Raw genomic sequence first — 18,154 nt, forward strand, 5'->3', positions numbered from 1 at the left:
CCAGCTCGAGTGAACCAGATGAGCCTGTGGCCCATGAGCCTCTCACGAAATCAAGTCGGGTTCGGGGGGGTTGAATACAGTAGGTAAGAACAAAAATAACAGACACATACAATATTCTTGTCAAACAAAGATTTTTCAAACATTTGATTTGTTTACGTTTGATTTGGCTTGTAACGCTGTGTTGTAGGGCATGATAGCCAGATAGGCCTATAATAGAGCAGTGATCTCATTATGCAAAAAAAAAAATCATTTTTATTATACAATAATGTTTTTTCTCTCTCTCTACTGCAAACTTCCTTTTTTTTTTTTTTTAGATAACAAATTATTTCTATGTCAAATTTTATCTCTGTGATAAATCTTTGAAAGTTTTCCTGTGTGGCCCCGCCCTACCCCCGGGGGTCATGATTGGAACAGTTTAGAATTTACACTACCCCAGGATGCTTCACATAAGTTTCACATTTTCTGGCCCGGTGGTTGTGACAACGGGATGTACCACTGCCATTAGATTATGATCCCAACCACGGAAACCACAACCCACCACATCATCCGTGATATCAAACTCCATACAGCGTCAATTCTCCGGGACTACTTTCCCTACGAATAATGGAGTTGTAGCGTAACGTAATACTGAGCTGTCTCTGGAGCATGCCGTGATATTTCTATGTCAATTTTTATCTCTGTGATAACTCTTTGAAAGTTAAGTGGGTTTATTTCTTGATATTTCAACAGCTTAGCAAAAAATATACATACACTGTACCATGAGCGGTAACTCTGTCTACTTTGTATATAGGTAGTGCACGTCTTTTCCCCTCATTAGTCGTCGCTTGTTGACTTCCTTTTCAAGAATTATGGGATATGTTGTCAAATGGCGCTCTCTTCGAAGGGATACAGAATGTAAGCACACGTTTTCACTTTTCCTGCATGTTAAACCACATTTACACTACATGAAATGAAAACGCTTTTGTTAAATTGAATGATACATTTTGTAAAATATTTGTATTGCCACCATTTTTCGAGTAGAGGGATTATTTTGGTTTCAACCGCGGCTCTGAAAACATGTCGGCACATGCTGAGAAGTTCCTGTTTTAGTCTGGGATTTAAATTCTTCACGTTGAAGCACGATTTTTTGATGTATAACTATCAGAAGAAATTTTTCTTTCGATGAAAGTGATTATTGTCCGTAGGGTAAGATATTTAGAGATCGTGTAAATATTGCAACATAAAGAACATGCCCTTTCTCAGTTTCTGACATGTATGTTATGATTTTGAGGCGATAGATCGTCTCAATAAAAAAAAAGGGGGGTACCAATATATATTTCGAAGTATGTTGCATGAGGAGTAAAATAATGGGGGAGGGAGGGGTACTATACCAGTATTTAAGTTTATTGAATGTAGCATGGAGAATGAATTAAGTTATACACAATGACAATAATAAACATGACAAAAAAGTTATCTTTTGATAGGGGTGCAACGCCTACCCCACGATACGATACATATCATGGTATTCAGTTCACGTTACAATACGTATAACGATACATGACATATTGGGTAAAAAGTCAGACGTTTGTCATCATCATGATCATATACTTTAACAGGGCCGTCATTGCCCTCAAATAAGAACCGAATATCGGACCCATTCCCAATGGCATAAAGTGCTAGATTTTCCCAATACAGACTTAACCAAAGAGACACGTTTTCTCGTTTTCTACAACTAATTTTCCACACATACATCCTTTTTTAGCTCACCTGAGCCGAAGGCTCAAGTGAGCTTTTCTGATCACATTTTGTCCGTCGTCCGTCCGTCTGTCCGTCCGTCTGTCCGTCTGTCTGTCTGTCCGTCTGTAAACTTTTCACATTTTCGACTTCTTCTCAACCACTGGGCCAATTTTAACCAAACTTGGTACAAAGCATTCTAGGGTTAAGGGGAATTTAAATTGTTAAAATGAAGGGACATATCCCCTCGCAAGGGGAGATAATCAAGAAAAGACAAAAATAGGGTGGGTTCATTAAAAAATCTTCTTCTCAAGACCCACTGGGCCAGTAAAGCTGAAACTTAAGTTGAAGCATCCTGGGGTAGTGTAGATTCTAAATTGTTCAAATCATGACCCCCGGGGGAAGGGCGGGGCCACAATGGGGAATCCAAGTTTTACATAGCAATATATAGGAAAAATCTTTGAAAATCTTCTCCTCAAGAACCACTGGGCCAGAAAAAGTGAAACTTATATGGAAGCATCCTGGTATAGTGTAGATTCTAAATTGTACAAATCATGACCCCCGGGGGACGGGCGGGGCCACAATGGGGAATCAAAGTTTTACAAAGAAATATATAGGAAAAATCTTTGAAAATCTTCTTCTTAAGAACCACTGGGCCAGAAAAGCTGAAACTTATGTGGAAGCATCCTTGGGTAGTGTAGATTCTAAATTGTTCAAATCATGACCCCCAGGGAAAGGGCGGGGCCACAATGGGGAATCAAAGTTTTATATAGAAATATATAGGAAAAATCTTTGAAAACCTTCTTCTCAAGAACCACTGGGCCAGAAAAGCTGAAACTTATGTGGAAGCATCCTGGTATAATGTAGATTCTAAATTGTTCAAATCATGACCCCCGGGGGATGGGTGGGGCCACAATGGGGAATCAAAGTTTTATATAGAAATATATAGGAGAAATCTTTGAAAATCTTCTTCTCAAGAACCAATGGGCCAGAAAAGCTGAAACTTATGTGGAAGCATTCTGGTATAGTGTAGATTCTAAAATGTTCAAATCATGACCCCCAGGGAAAGGGCGGGGCTACAATGGGGTATCAAATTTTTACATAGAAATATATAGGAAAAATCTTTGAAAATCTTCTTCTCAAGAACCACTGGGCCAGAAAAGCTGAAACTTATGTGGAAGCATCCTGGTATAATGTAGATTCTAAATTGTTCAAATAATGACCCCCGGGGGGATGGGTGGGGCTACAATGTGGAATCAAAGTTTTATATAGAAATATATAGGAAAAATCTTTGAAATTTTTCTTCTCAAGAACCATTGGGCCAGAAAAAGTGAAGCTTATGTGGAAGCATTCTAGGGTAGTGTAAATTCTAAATTGTAGGAATCATGACCCCCGGGGGAAGGGCAGGCCATTATAGGGAATCAGAGCTTTACATAGAAATATATAGGAAAAATCTTTGAAAATCTTCTTCTCAAGAACCACTGGGCCAAAAAGCTGAAACATATGTGCCCATGGAAGGATAAAGGGGTAGTGTAGATTTCAAAATGTCTAAATTATGATCAGTGGGGTAGGGTGGGGATGCATTATGTATAACAAGGGTGAAATCTGGTAAAGAACAGAATGGTCAAAGCTTCTCAGGTGAGCGATGTGGCCCATGGGCCTCTTGTTTTTTTATCCATTTAGCAGTAATCCATGATTGATTTTAATCTGCAACAACCCTATCATGATCGTTTATTTGTAATTCGAATTTTCTCTGTCATGGAATATAGATCTATGGATAAGTCATACGTAGATTGGGTTGGGGAACTTACTTTCATTATTAAACAAGGATAACCATTATGAGCTAGTTCATAAAATAAATAAACAGTTTTAAAGTGAATTATAAGTTAAAATAAAATCTTGGATACTATCTGTTTCATTTGCATGTGTTAAATGACCAGAATTGGTAGAAAAAAAAAATAAATTGTAGATCTAGGCAATTTTATGATATCACATTTTAAAGGAAAATTTAAAATAGTAACTTGGTAATTTCAATAAATTATTCTTTATAATCTATTTTTTTTTTTATTTATTTCAAATGCAATTAAACAGTAAGAAATACCCCCTCCCCACATTTTTAAGTCTCTATATCATATGGAAAAAAAGCCTGCTAAGTAAGTAAATGTTTGGTCTGTTAAATATAGATTTTATCAGACCTTATGTCCTGTAAATTTTAGCTTTTCTTTTTCTTGGGGGTGGGAGTTAATTTAATACATGAAAGTATGTTTAAAATTTTCCCAATTTGACAAAAAATGTCGAGGATTTTTCCCAATATAGAGGGACCCGGTCCCTGTCCCAAAAGGTGCTGTGACAGCCCTGTTTAAGCTGAAAAGTTTTATCAAACGTACGTTCTTTACACCAGGGATTTATCAGCCTAATTTGGGAAACATCATTTTCTGGAAATTGGGGAAAAGATCAATTATGAATAATAGACTTATAGTTTTAGTAAATTTGAATTCAATGAGTATTTATTTTATACAACTTAGGGTAGTATATTTGTGTATCATGAGAGATTCCAATTTTAGGTCATGGGAGATATAAACCTCCTGCAAATTATACTAAATTAGGCCATAATATAAATATTCCTAAATTCTCATCCCCGCCCGCCCCGATTTTATACCTCCGCCTCGATTTTTTTTATTTCTGTTTTTCTTTGTGACTTAATACTGATCGGGATCGGTATTCATATACCATTCTACTTTCGTTTTAAATCCCGCGAAAGTCGACATGATTTTGACAGCTGAAAAGATGGTATATTGCTGTAATACATGCATATATATTTTAAACAAGGGTCATTGGTTGAAAAAGATAGGTGATAGTGTGAAGTAAAAGATAATTGAACCTTAACTATGACTTTTATTCAGGTATTGTAGATTAAATTACACCGATTGACCAGGTCAATAAAAAATCTGCAAAACTGAAAAAATAAAAAATATAAAATAAAAGCCGCCCGTCCGCCTCAATTTTTTAAAAAAATCGGATGAGAATCTAGCAATTTATTTATTCTGGCCTTATATGCACATTTTCTAAAATGTGCATTGAAAATTTATATTTTCTGTCTGAAATAATGCCTGCCGTTCTTACCATTTATTCATAGATCAATTGAGCAAGTCAAAATGAGTTAATAAACTTACAGAATTACACAATATCACTACTTCTGAAAAAAACTGAGGAAATTTGGATTAAAAGTTGGCGATGTTTTTAAACATGTGTTACAACTATGGTGCACTTTTGCTAAACATGCTAAATGAGTTAAATTATAAGGAAAATTAGAGATCATCTGACATATAAACTTTGTATTTTTTCCAAGATAATTGAATAAAAAAGGCATTGTTCTGCAATTAGGAAAAATTACTGCCAAATTGAGAAAAAATGAACTCAATTTCAGTTGGGAATGGAGCCAAATTTCGGCCCCTGAGAAAATACTGGTAAATCCCTGTACACTAAGACTGGGAAAGAGACCTGATAAATATCTAGGAACCAAACTGGAGGATTCAGATAATTAGGGACCAATTGAAGCGAACCCATCGTCTCAAGCCACGGTCCAGAGTCCGCATATATGTAGCTCTCTCCTACCCGTGGCTGCATGATCGTGGATTGAACCGGGAAAAATAAACCGTGGTAAATCGTCAAGTGGTTTATGGTTGCACTCTTATCTTTTGACTTATCATTTCATAAATTCTCAATGTTTTGATACCTTACCTTAACATGACACAATTATAGGCGTCAGAAGCAAATTTTAAGTGGGGGGGGGGGGCTAACTCTACAAATAAGGGTTATCCCAATTTTCAATGCCTAGATTTTATGTATATATTTGCCAAAAAAGTGTTGAGGGGGGTTAAGCCCCCTCCTAGCCCCCGGTTCTAACACCTAATATGATTATTTCAAAGTAATGCATGGTCCTATGGTTTTACATTCCAGTTGCTGTTGACTTGATGATAACGTGGTATTTTTTATAAACTCTGCTTTGGTCATATCTAACTGTTTGATATGGAGACCCTGAGTTAAAAATGTCTTGCATTCATGTTGGTGCTGTTTTCAAGTCATACATGATGGTTTAATAAATTCTTTTGCTTTTGTCGCCATAGCTTAGCCTGTTATAAGATAAAGCTGAATTTTACCTGCAACATCAACTTAGATTGATTCAACTAAGGAAAAACCAATGAATCAAATTCTGTCAGTGCTGAAATAAAGCTTCTTGATTTTTTTTTTATTTTCAGTTTGATGTCAGCCATGTGACTAATGAAGTTCAAGGTTGTTGAGAGAGGTCAAGGTACAAGATGAGTACAGACCGAAGTGCCCTGAATCCTGGTCTGAGTATGATGAACTTTGATGGCCTTGACCTTCAGAGTCAGCAGGAAAAGGAGCTTCAGAGGGAAAACGAACAGCAACAAAATGAGGTCAGTATCTGCAAGGGGGCAAACGGGTCAGGGGTCATAGGGACACTGCATTTACAAATTATATTTCATTCCTTTTATGAATTTTATTGTACATAAATATGTTCTCTCTCTCTTTCCTCCTCTTACAGTATTATATTATAAGCATTGTTAATTAATAGTTACTCCAAGGATTGAGGATTTGTGTACCTAGGAAAACTGTATAGTAAGTTATTCTCCAGGGGCTAAATACAGTTTAGGCATGAACATTTCAGTTTACTTAGCTGCAGAACTGTTGCTCTCCAAAAAAAAATTTTGACAGACCGGAGAACAGTGCCACCCATTGAAAAAAACTGTATATTTATTGCGCAAAAAAGTGCACTCAATTCTGGATTAATTCTTCAAATTTCTTACCTCAAATGCAAAAAACCTAGCTAGATTTCAAAATAAGTCCTTACTCCTCTATCAAGTGCTTTCGAAGTTTACATCTGAATGAAGCGCGTTGGACTGAATTATCTTGTAAACCAAATTGACAGTATAAATGGGTGAATTAATGTGTTAGGAACACATGGTTAGCAGTGGTTAGTAATATTTTGAGATGGCAGTTTTAAACATGTGAAGAAATAAATTGAGAAACAGCCCATTTTTTTGTGCACATGGGTGGCACTATAGCTTTCCGGTCTGTTAATAGATTTTTTTTTGGTAAGCTACCTTTCTGCAGCTACAGTTTACTAAGAAATATATTGCTTATTTTTTACTGATCTTAAAAATATCTAAAGTTTATGAACTTGATCTCTCTGTATGTTTCACTGTGGACAGATGTTTGCCCTTTGTTACCTGGATTTTCTAGAGCCTGTTTTACTGGCTTCTTAATTCCCTTGTCTTCTTAATGCCATCTTCTCAGAGATGTCCCAATCGCTGATTGATTATTGATAGAGGTTGTCACCATGACAACATGATGCTAATTAATTGTTTCAATCAAAATGCTAGCTCCTAATCCTTTTCAAGAGTCTTTAAGAGATTGAAAATAATGCTACGGGCAGTGAAAGCTGCCATCTAATGAAAACAGTTGATGACTGTTGAAATCAGAATTCATCCCAATTTAGAAAAGGGTACTAATGATTTCTGGATTGATGATATCATGTGACAGAAACAAAAGGCAGTCATAGGGCAATTCTCAAAAGTATAAGTCTATTTTGAAATTATTGGAATATAAACTCTCTCTTGCTGCATTTTACGTTATACTAAACATAAAGTGGAATATAATACTTTTATTTCACCCAGACAGAATAATTCAGGATAAAGTTTTTACTTGAACTCTACTTATGTATGGAATTTATTCACCAAGTTCTGTTGTTTGATAGATCTTATGGAATTCGAAGATGTTCAATTTGGCACTGGAAAAGGAAACTTTTATCTAAATCCATTTACATTAAGTACTTTGTTAAATGACCGAAATAAGAGGTCAAATTTGTGTCCATGTCAAGGTTATTTCCGGGTCAAAGTTCACCCTGCAGTGTATGATGATATAAGAGATCTCTATGCACTCTTGTTACAGGTAGTGAATGGTGTCAAAATTGTACACAATATTGATTAGTTTCTTACAGATAATTTCCTTTTTTAAAGCTTTTAAATTAATTTATGCATGTGGAATGCTGTTTTCAAAGATAATTTAAACATGGACAGAGGATAGATTTTTCTGTTAAAAAAAGGATTTTAAAATATGCTCAAATAATAAGCAATAATGACTTATCCTGATTTATACATTTACAGCTGAAAGCTTTGCTGAAGGATGCGTTTGATGATTTAATTGATGAGGATGATGAGTTTTCTGTGACGTCAGATGAGGGCGGAGACTCACGCAATCACAGCCTCCACTTCAGATCCAAGGAAGATACGTAAGGCTTTTATTATACTTTTAAAACAGTTTCTAATGTTGTAAACTTTGTCAATCAAAAATATAAAAATAAACACCATGGAAGAATTATTTTCAAATTATATTAAATTGAAGAAGACTACTGAATTAAATATCCCCTTAGATTCCAAAAAATCCCCTGTTGTCCCCCTGTCAGTCCCTGACATTTTCCTGTCTCTCCCTGACTTTCTCCTATGATCCCCTGTCGTTGTCCCTGCTCTCCCTGTCCAGTCCCTGTCGTCCCCTGTCGTTGTCCCTGCCTTCCCTGTCTACTCCCTGTCGTCCCCTGACATTCTCTGATCTCCCTGTCCAGTCCCTGTCGTCCCCTGTCGTTGTCCCTGCCTTCCCTGTCTACTCCCTGTCGTCCCCTGACATTTATTTTGGCCAAGAAAAGAAGTTTAAAAAATATTTTTGTTGCATTTAAGAGTGAAAAATGATACAGTCTTGAAAACTTTAAGTATTTTTTTGAAAATGTAAACTTAGTAAAAAGTTAACACATTTTTAAATGTCTGTAATTTAGTTTCTATTACTTCTATCAGTGTGATTTTTTTTTAGTTTGGTAGCATTTCGGGGATAGAACGGCAAAGAATTGCATCGATTCTAAAGAAGAAATTAATTACCAATTTATTTCATCTTGTGATGCTAAACGGCAAATACATTGAACTTTTTGAACCTTTTATATATATTTATAAACTTTTTTATTTTCTATTTGATCTACTTTGAAACATCTTTAAGCGTAATAACTGTCTTTGTAAAAGAACTAGATTTAAACATTTGGGAAATCATTAACACGGGATATTTTGCTTTCTTACAGAATTTAATGAATAAAAATTAATTGAAAGGAATGATATATAAATGCATTAATAAAATAAATGTCTTTTCAATAAATAAAAAATATTAAATAAACTAAAAATCTATTTAATTCATTTATTTTTTATGTGAATAAATCTACAAATCGACTGAATTTAGAATAAATGAATAAATAGATAATTAAATAGATAAATAAATAATTAGAATTATATAAAGTTATTCATTTATTTGTTTATTTTTTAATTTATCACTCATTTATATCCCCAAAATTTGATTTATTAGTTTTATTTTATTTATTTGCTGAAATATGCTACAAAGTATTTTATTAGCATATTAAAACGACTTTTTATTACTTTAAGTCCATGATGGATATCAAAATAATCATGTCATTATGCACAATATTAATCTGTCAATTAAATTTTTGATTTTTTGTGTTGATTTAAAAATCGGTTTTCAAAACCCAAACACGGTTTTGAAAGAACATCAAAGCCATTGATGGTTACCAGTAATTAACTCGGGGTACACAGTCATGACACCTATTATCTTTTTCACTGACCACTATCCTTTGTTTATGTTTTGGCAGGACGACCGTGTGTAGTTTGCAGCTGTTTGAAATAACATCTTCTCTTTGTATGAGAAGTTAATGTTTTTTTCAATCAAAATAAAAGTATCAAAAAAGCTATTGACGGGTAAAGATTGTGCATAATGAGACGATTATTTTGATATCCATCATGGAAGTAAAATAATTAAAAGCAGATTTAATATGCTTCAAAAATACTTTGACACATATTTTTTCGTAAATAGTTGTACATAAAATAAGCCAAAAGAAATCCCATTTTCGGGTATTTGACTATATAATTTGTTTGTATCCTCAATTTTAAAAATAAAAAAAGATTTTTTTTGTTACATAAATACATGTAGCTAATAAGTTTATTTATTTTCTTTTTGTTTACTAACTATTCAAAATCAATTATTATATTGATTTTAAAATCTTAATTATTCCAAAATGCACCAATACCCCTTGCAGTCTCTCTCTCTCTCTCTCTCTCTCTCTCTCTCTCTCTCTCTCTCTCTCTCTCTCTCTCTCTCTCTCTCTCTCTCTCTCTCTCTCTCTCTCTTTTAACAAATGGTACAAAGTCAAACCAGTATTTTACGAAAAAAAAGAGATTGAAGCGAAATAAATTCATAGTAAATAAATAAAATAAATGAATAATGAAAAAATTATTAATAAAATATCAGTCTATTTATTTTTGAAATTGAAAATACAACAAATTAATGAATTATTTATATCTGCAAGAAATTGTGTTTCTTTAGTTTTGTTTTATAAACACTTGCATCCGTAGATGTGCTACAAAGTATTTTGATAGCGCATTAAAACGACTTTCCATTATTTTAATGACATGATGGATATCAAAATAATCGTCTCATTATGCACAATATTAATCTGTCAATTAGATTTTTGATACTTTGTTTTGATTAAAAAATCGGTTTTCAAAGCCCTAACACGATTCTGAAAGAACATCAAAGCCATTGATGTTTACCAGTAATTAACTCGGGGTACACAGTCATGACACCTATTGTCTTTCTCGCTGACCGCTATACCTTGTTTATGTGGTGTTCAGAGTGACCGTGTACAGTTAGCAGCTGTTTGAAAAAACATTTTCTCTTTGTATGAGAACTTAATTTTTTTTTCGATCAAAACAAAATAATAGTATCAAAGAAGCTATTGACGGGTAAAGATTGTGCATAATGAGACGATTATTTTGATATCCATCATGGAAGTAAAATAATTAAAAGCAGATTTAATATGTTTCAAAAATACTTTGATACATATTTATCGTAAATCATTTTAAATAGAATATGCCAAACAAATCCCATTTTCGGGTATTTGATTATTTCATTTGTTTGTATCGTCAATTTTACAAATAAAAAGGATTGTTTTTATAATGAATAAATACATGCAAATAATAAGTTTATTTTTTTTTTAATTTACTAACTATCAAAAATCAATTATTATATTGATTTTAAAAACTTAAATATTCCAAAATGCACCAATACCCCCTTCTGTCTCTCTCTTTTTTCTTTCTTTTTTCTTTTTTTTTTCTTTTTACAAATGGTACAAAGTCAAACCAGTATTTAACGAATTAAACAGATTAAAGCGAAATAAATTCATAGTAAATACTCTAGTAAATAATATAAAATAAATGAATAATAAAAAAAAAATTATTAATAAAATATCAATCTATTTATTTTTGAAATTGAAAATACAACAAATTAATGAATTATTTATATCTGCCAGAAATTGTGTTTATTTAGTTTTATTTTATATAAACACTTGCATCCGTAGATGTTCTACAAAGTATTTTATTAGCATATTTAAACAACTTTTTATTATTTCAAGTACATGATGGATATCAAAATAATCGTCTCATTATGCACAATATTAATCTGTCAATTAGATTTTTGATACTTTGTTTTGATTAAAAAATCGGTTTTCAAAGCCCTAACACGATTCTGAAAGAACATCAAAGCCATTGATGTTTACCAGTAATTAACTCGGGGTACACAGTCATGACACCTATTGTCTTTCTCGCTGACCGCTATACCTTGTTTATGTGGTGTTCAGAGTGACCGTGTACAGTTAGCAGCTGTTTGAAAAAACATCTTCTCTTTGTATGAGAACTTAATTTTTTTTTTCGATCAAAACAAAATAATAGTATCAAAGAAGCTATTGACGGGTAAAGATTGTGCATAATGAGACGATTATTTTGATATCCATCATGGAAGTAAAATAATTAAAAGCAGATTTAATATGCTTCAAAAATAATTTGAAGCATATTCTATCGTAAATCATTTTAAATAGAATTTGTCAAACAAATCCCATTTTCGGGTAAATGATTATTTAGTTTGCTTGTGTCGTCAATTTTAAAAATAAAAACATTGTTTTTATAATGATTTAATATATGCAGTTAATAAGTTAATTTTTTTTATTTACTGATGATTTAAAATCAATTAATGCATTGGTTTTTAACAATAACATATTCTAAAAAGCACCAATACCCCCTGCTGACTTTTTTCTTACAAGTGGTACAAAGTCAAACCAGTATTTAATGAATAAAACAGATTGCAGCGAAATAAATACATAGTAAATAAGTAAATAAATAATTTAAAAAAATAATGAAATAATTATAAATAAAATATCAATTTATTTATTTATTTTTGAAATTGAAAAAACAACAATTTATTCAATCATTTATATCCGCAAAAAAATGTGTTTCTTTAGTTTTCTTTTATTCTTGTTTTATTTATTTAATAATGGAGTGACTTTCTACTTTTTGTAAGAAAAAAAGAAGAAAAGACAGCAGGGGTACTGGCGTATTTTGGAATATTTTAGTTTTTAAAATCAATACAATAATTGATTTTTTATAGTAAGTGAATAAAAAAATAAATTAACTAATTAACTGCATGTATTAAATCATTATAAAAACAGTCTTATTATTTTCAAAATTGACGATACAAGCAAACTAAATAATCATATACCTGAAAATGGGATTTGTTTGGCATATTCTATGTAAACTGATTTACGATAGATATGTATCAAAGTATTTTTGAAGCATATTTAAACTACTTTTAATTATTTTCTTCCATGATGGATATCAAAATAATCGTCTCATTATGCACAATCTTTACCCGTCAATAGTTTCTTTGATAGTTTTATTTTGTTTTGATTGAAAAAATCAGTTCTCATACAAAGAGAAGATGTTATTTCAAACAGCTGCAAACTACACACGGTCGTCCTGCCAAAACATAAACAAAGGATAGTGGTCAGTGAAAAAGATAATAGGTGTCATGACTGTGTACCCCGAGTTAATTACTGGTAAACATCAATGGCTTTGATGTTGTTTCAGAATCGTGTTTGGGTTTTGAAAACCGATTTTTTAATCAAATTAATGTATCAAAAATGTTAATGACAGATTAATATTGTGCATAATGAGTCGATTATTTTGATATCCATCATGGACTTAAAGTAAAACAAAGTCGTTTAAATATGCTAATAAAATACTTTGTAGCATATTTCAGCAAATAAATAAAATAAAACTAATAAAACAAATTTTGGGGATATAAATGAGTGATAAATTAAAAAAGAAACGAATAAATGAATAACTTTATCTAATTCTCATTATTTATTTATTTATCTATTTATTCATTTATTCTTAATTCAGTCGATTTGTAGATTTATTCACATAAAAAATAAATGAATAAAATAGATTTTTAGTTTATTTAATTATTTTATTTATTAATTAGGCATTTATTTTATTAATGCATTTATATATCATTCCTTTCAATTAATGTTTATTCATTTAATTATTTGGGAAAACAAAATATCCCATGCATGGATTTGATAATGTATACCCAAATGTTTAAATCTAGTTCTTTTACAAAGACAGTTATTACGCTCAAAGATGTTTCAAAGTAGATCAAATAAAAAATGAAAAAGTTTATAAATATATATAAAAGATTCATAAAGCACAATGTATATGCCGTCTAGCATCACAAGATGAAATAAATTGGTAATTTATTTCTTTTTTACCGCTCTCCCCCCGAAATGCTACCAAACTAAAAAAAAACACATTGATACAAGTGATAGAAACTAAATTACAGGGGATTTAGTTAAGGTATTTTAAAAAAGTGTTAACTTTTTACTAAGTCTATATTTTCAAAAAAAAAAATACTTAAAGTTTTCAAGACTATATCATTTACACTCTTAAATGCAACAAAAATATTTTTTAAACTTCTTTTCTTGGCCAAAATAAATGTCAGGGGACGACAGGGAGTAGACAGGGAAGGCAGGGACAACGACAGGGGACGACAGGGACTGGACAGGGAGATCAGAGAATGTCAGGGGACGACAGGGAGTAGACAGGGAAGGCAGGGACAACGACAGGGGACGACAGGGACTGGACAGGGAGAGCAGGGACAACGACAGGGGATCATAGGAGAAAGTCAGGGAGAGACAGGAAAATGTCAGGGACTGACAGGGGGACAACAGGGGATTTTTTGGAATCTAAGGGGATATTTAATTCAGTAGTGTTGATTTTGGAAACTGACCATTTTACCTAATTCTGTCTTTATCCTTACAGAGAGCCCATTGTGGAGGAGGATGAAGAACCCTCTGCCATGGTGTTTCCCAGGGAAGGATGGAACAGGAGAACGTTCCCCCTCCCCACCTCCACCCCCCTGGGAGGCCTACCAACCATAGCTCAGAGTCCATACGGCTCGATGTCCTCACTGAGACAATCTCAGGAAAGCCTTAGGGCGTCTCAAGAGCTGCTGAGATCATCTCAAGAGGGACGTAAGTATAATACAGGCTCTGACAAATCCCATTGCCCGACGCCCGGGGCTAGTGAATTTTAGAGGCGGGCAAGTGAATTTTTAAAAGGCACTTGCCCGCGGGCAAGTGATTCAAAAAATAATCAATCAATAAATATTTTTTAAAATGTCATATTTTTTCCACGAAATTGAAATTATTTCGCTATAAGAGTTATCTTCCTTTGTTTGTCACACTTCGTATGCGAACCAGTTTAATTGTGTCATTACAATTAAGTTTTACCGAAAGTTTTAAGTACCGGTACATGTATTTATACTTAATTGAAAGTGACAAATTGGCATTGGAGAAATGGAGAAAGTTTTGACAGTTATATGAGGCAGAAAACGATCGAAAGCCGATGATAAGTACATCGTCCATAACAATTAATGTTAGTGAAAAACTCAATACAAAATCGTCTAAGCATATCAGGTATGAGAAAAGAAAAAAATAAATGTCCGAAACGATTATTTTAAACAAATAGCAGATATCATGACTATAGGTGAAATATGATAGCAATTTTACGTCTCTATATGAAAGAAAATATTCTGGAACGGGACATAAAACAGCATACAATCAATCAACAGATTGCATGGTACATAGTACTTAATGGCAGGTGGTTTTAAATGTCGCCAATATTCAAAATAATAATTCTAGGCTAAATTTTTTTCGATTAAGAGACAAATTAATTCATTATGATGAATATAAAGTGCTGGTGGGGCAAGTAAAAATTGAAGTAGGGCAAGTGAAATTTGACTATTCACTTGCCCGTGGGCAAGTGCTTGAAAAATCTATTTGTCAGCCCCTGATAATAGCTGTATGAAATCAGTGAGTAATTTCTTGTGCTTAGCTATATGTAATTTAACTCAGAAAAAGTTACAAGTCCTGCAGAGATTGCATGAACTCCTGATCCCCCAATTTGATATGAATATGACCTTTATGATTATACAGAAGTCAAACAATCTTTATGTTTATTTGAATACTGGATAGCCTTAGTTTTAAAAATGGCATGTGTACATGACAACATTACTTTATTAAAAGTTTTAAGAAGATCCCATGAGGGTTTGTTAGAGAGTGATGGTTACCATAGTAACAGTGAACAAAGCAGCACCAAATCATCCAATCACCATCATCGACCTCAACGACATCATCACCATCAGTTTCACCAGGTTCCTGATTGGTCCAATCAAAACGTCTTCTCACATCAGGGTCAGCCAAATGTTTATGACCCCTCTCACCATGGTAACACATACATACCGCATCATGTGACTTCGGAGGACCATTTTAGGTATGGGGAAATTCCAGAGAGACAGGAAGCAGAGGGTGGGACAGATGAACATTCAGATGTTGGGGGTCTGCCTGGGCATTACCATTATCATCATCTTCATCATTATATTGGCTATTACAGGTAAATATTTAGATTTTAGTACTAGGTCTTTTTCACTACAATCAAGTATAATGTGACACAGTAAACTGTGGAAAAATTTACAAAAAAACTGTCTAATCCTACATTCACTGGGAGACAAATTTTGGCAGGATGTTGGATTTTAAAGCCAAAACAACATGAAAAATAATGAAATGGGAATGAAAAGAAAGGTTGGGTTTCACAGTAAAAAGGGATGGCACATAATGAGCAGGTGTCAGATTAAACGGTGTAACTGTATTAGCAAACACTGAATATCAAATTTCTTTTATTTGAATTTTCATTACAGTGACAGACAGGAGGAAGATGAGCATCCAAGGGCAGACAACCCATACAAGCCCTACTCAGACACACCCCATTCTCAAGCATACCAACACACTTTACAGTCAGACCAAGGTTATGTCACAAATTCTACCTCAGTTTCACATGGGCATCCTGTTCATGCTACCCCAGTCTCAACAGGGCATCCTGTTCATTCTTCACAAGAATATCCTGTTCATGACAATGCTCCAGATAAGGATTTCAAAGGAGAATACCAGGTTACTTACAAACTTAGAGAAGACCGAGAAGAAAGCGAAAGTGAAGAGGAAGTGCCAGAGGTCAAAGAGAAAAGACAAAAACTAGAAGAGGTTCATGAAAATACTGGACCAGGTACTTTTAATGCAGAATTTCACTCTCATGGGAATATTTTCCTTGCTGTTTAAAATCAAGATAGAAATGGATCACTTTAAATCCCCCCAAAAAAGAAATAAATTTTTGTTGGGGGATAATTTTTGTTGTTCTTAGGTATGAAGAGACCCACAATTCATGTCCACCACTAAAAGTAAAATGTCACATAAATAAGTACTCAACAATTCATCCTCCATGAATTCAAATCCCCTCGAACCAAGAGTTTTTATTCAAAACATTATAATTTGACCCCACAAAAATATGTGATTTTACAGTTAGATAGGGGAATATTTTCCTTTTTTTTAAAATCAAGATACTGTAGATATGGAACACTGCAAATGCAAAAATAAGAATTCAAAGGAATAAGATAAGTTCAACAGTTATTTTCCATATATGTTTTTATTTACACATTTTCCAGCTGGTGCTTTTGACAACAGACAGTTTGCTCAGCTTCAGATCCTGTATAAAGCCCGAGGCAGCAAACTCGAGGAGATCACCCGAGACTTTGAACAGTACAAGCAAGAGACAAGCAGGGAGATCAGGATATACAAACATCAAATCTCTCTGGCCAAAGGTAAGCGTATCGAATCTCAATGGCTTATCCAGTATTGACATTAGTCATTACATCTTGGTTATTGAAAGCATTTGCTGGATTTACCCTTAATTATACCCCACGCAACTAGTTGCGGGAGGTATAATGTTTTTGACTGGTCCGTCATTCAGTCATTCAGTCAGTCAGTCAGTCCTCTTTTTTTTGTCAGCGCAACTCTTCATAAACCGCTGCACAGAATTTCTTCAAACTTTGCAGGTATTTAGGACACAATGTGTAGATGTGCATATTACCAGGAAATTCCGATTCCATTATTTTTTCTGGGGATTTCCGCACTTTTAATTTGGGCATTTGGCCATACTTTGAATATAGAGATTAACAGTTTGTCAGTGAAACTCCTTATAAACCGCTGCACAGAATTTCGTCAAACTTTGCAGATATTTAGGACACAATGTGTAGATGTGCATATTACCAGGAAATTCCGATTCCATTATTTTTTCTGGGAATTTCTGCACTTTTAATTTGGGCATTTGGCCATACCTTGAATATAGAGATGGACAGTTTGTCAGCACCACTCCTCTTAAACTGTTTTACATAGTTTCATCAACCTACATGTATGCTGATATTAAGATCATATTCAATTATTTTATCCCAAAGAGTTTTGACTATTATTCAAGAAAATTCCCCCCCCCCCCCACTTCAAATTAATGTGTGGATTTCAGAGTTGGCGAAAGAGGTAAAAATTCTGTCGGACACACTGTCCTACAGATTGTCTAAAAATCACAAAAATTACAGGACACACTAAAAATTTGCTGGACCGTAAAAACAACAAAATGTAAAATTGAAATTGATTTGTGATTGATGGAACTCTTTCTCAGTGAAAGAAGAAAATGTCTGTTGGATGTGGACAATGTGCTAGTGAATACAATACAAAATGGATCAATGTAGATTAGAAATAAATCTTGTTTAAATCTCTTGATAAACATTTGCTGAATCACTGTAATAAATTTTATAGAGGAGTTAGTCCTCATTTGATAACATTATATTTTTTGACGATATTTTTCACTAAGCTCATTATTGAAATTTTTACGTTTAAAATCAAATAAAATACTCTAAACTTTCCTTATTTGACAATCGATTATCTGGAGTCCAACCCGTGACAATACATTGTAACAACATATAATGATTGTTCTAGTTCTTTGATTGTCACTACTTCAAACAATGTTATGCTTGAGAATTATGGCGCGAGATTTAGAGCTTTCTCGACTTCTCCACAAAAGAGCGGTAGTAAGTT

General features: G+C 33.4%; 1 protein-coding gene across 1 annotated transcript in view; it reads left to right on the top strand.

Annotated features, from left to right (window-relative positions):
- Window positions 1-850: 850 nt before the first annotated feature.
- LOC134241004 (centrosomal protein of 152 kDa-like) overlaps window positions 851-18,154 on the top strand; it is a gene marked incomplete at its 3' end in the record, with an annotated part of 33,608 nt that continues 16,304 nt past the window's right edge. The window contains exons 1-7 of the mRNA XM_062723097.1: window positions 851-894; window positions 5,973-6,152; window positions 7,902-8,026; window positions 13,995-14,206; window positions 15,260-15,626; window positions 15,931-16,292; window positions 16,729-16,884. Coding sequence (XP_062579081.1) covers window positions 6,033-6,152; window positions 7,902-8,026; window positions 13,995-14,206; window positions 15,260-15,626; window positions 15,931-16,292; window positions 16,729-16,884 — 1,342 coding nt within the window. The remainder of the gene's footprint in view (window positions 895-5,972; window positions 6,153-7,901; window positions 8,027-13,994; window positions 14,207-15,259; window positions 15,627-15,930; window positions 16,293-16,728; window positions 16,885-18,154) is intronic.

The sequence above is a fragment of the Saccostrea cucullata genome, unplaced genomic scaffold (assembly GCF_032062105.1).
Source record: "Saccostrea cucullata isolate Sc308-1 unplaced genomic scaffold, CSIRO_AGI_Scuc_v1 ctg4804, whole genome shotgun sequence".
Lineage (NCBI taxonomy): Eukaryota > Metazoa > Mollusca > Bivalvia > Ostreida > Ostreidae > Saccostrea > Saccostrea cuccullata.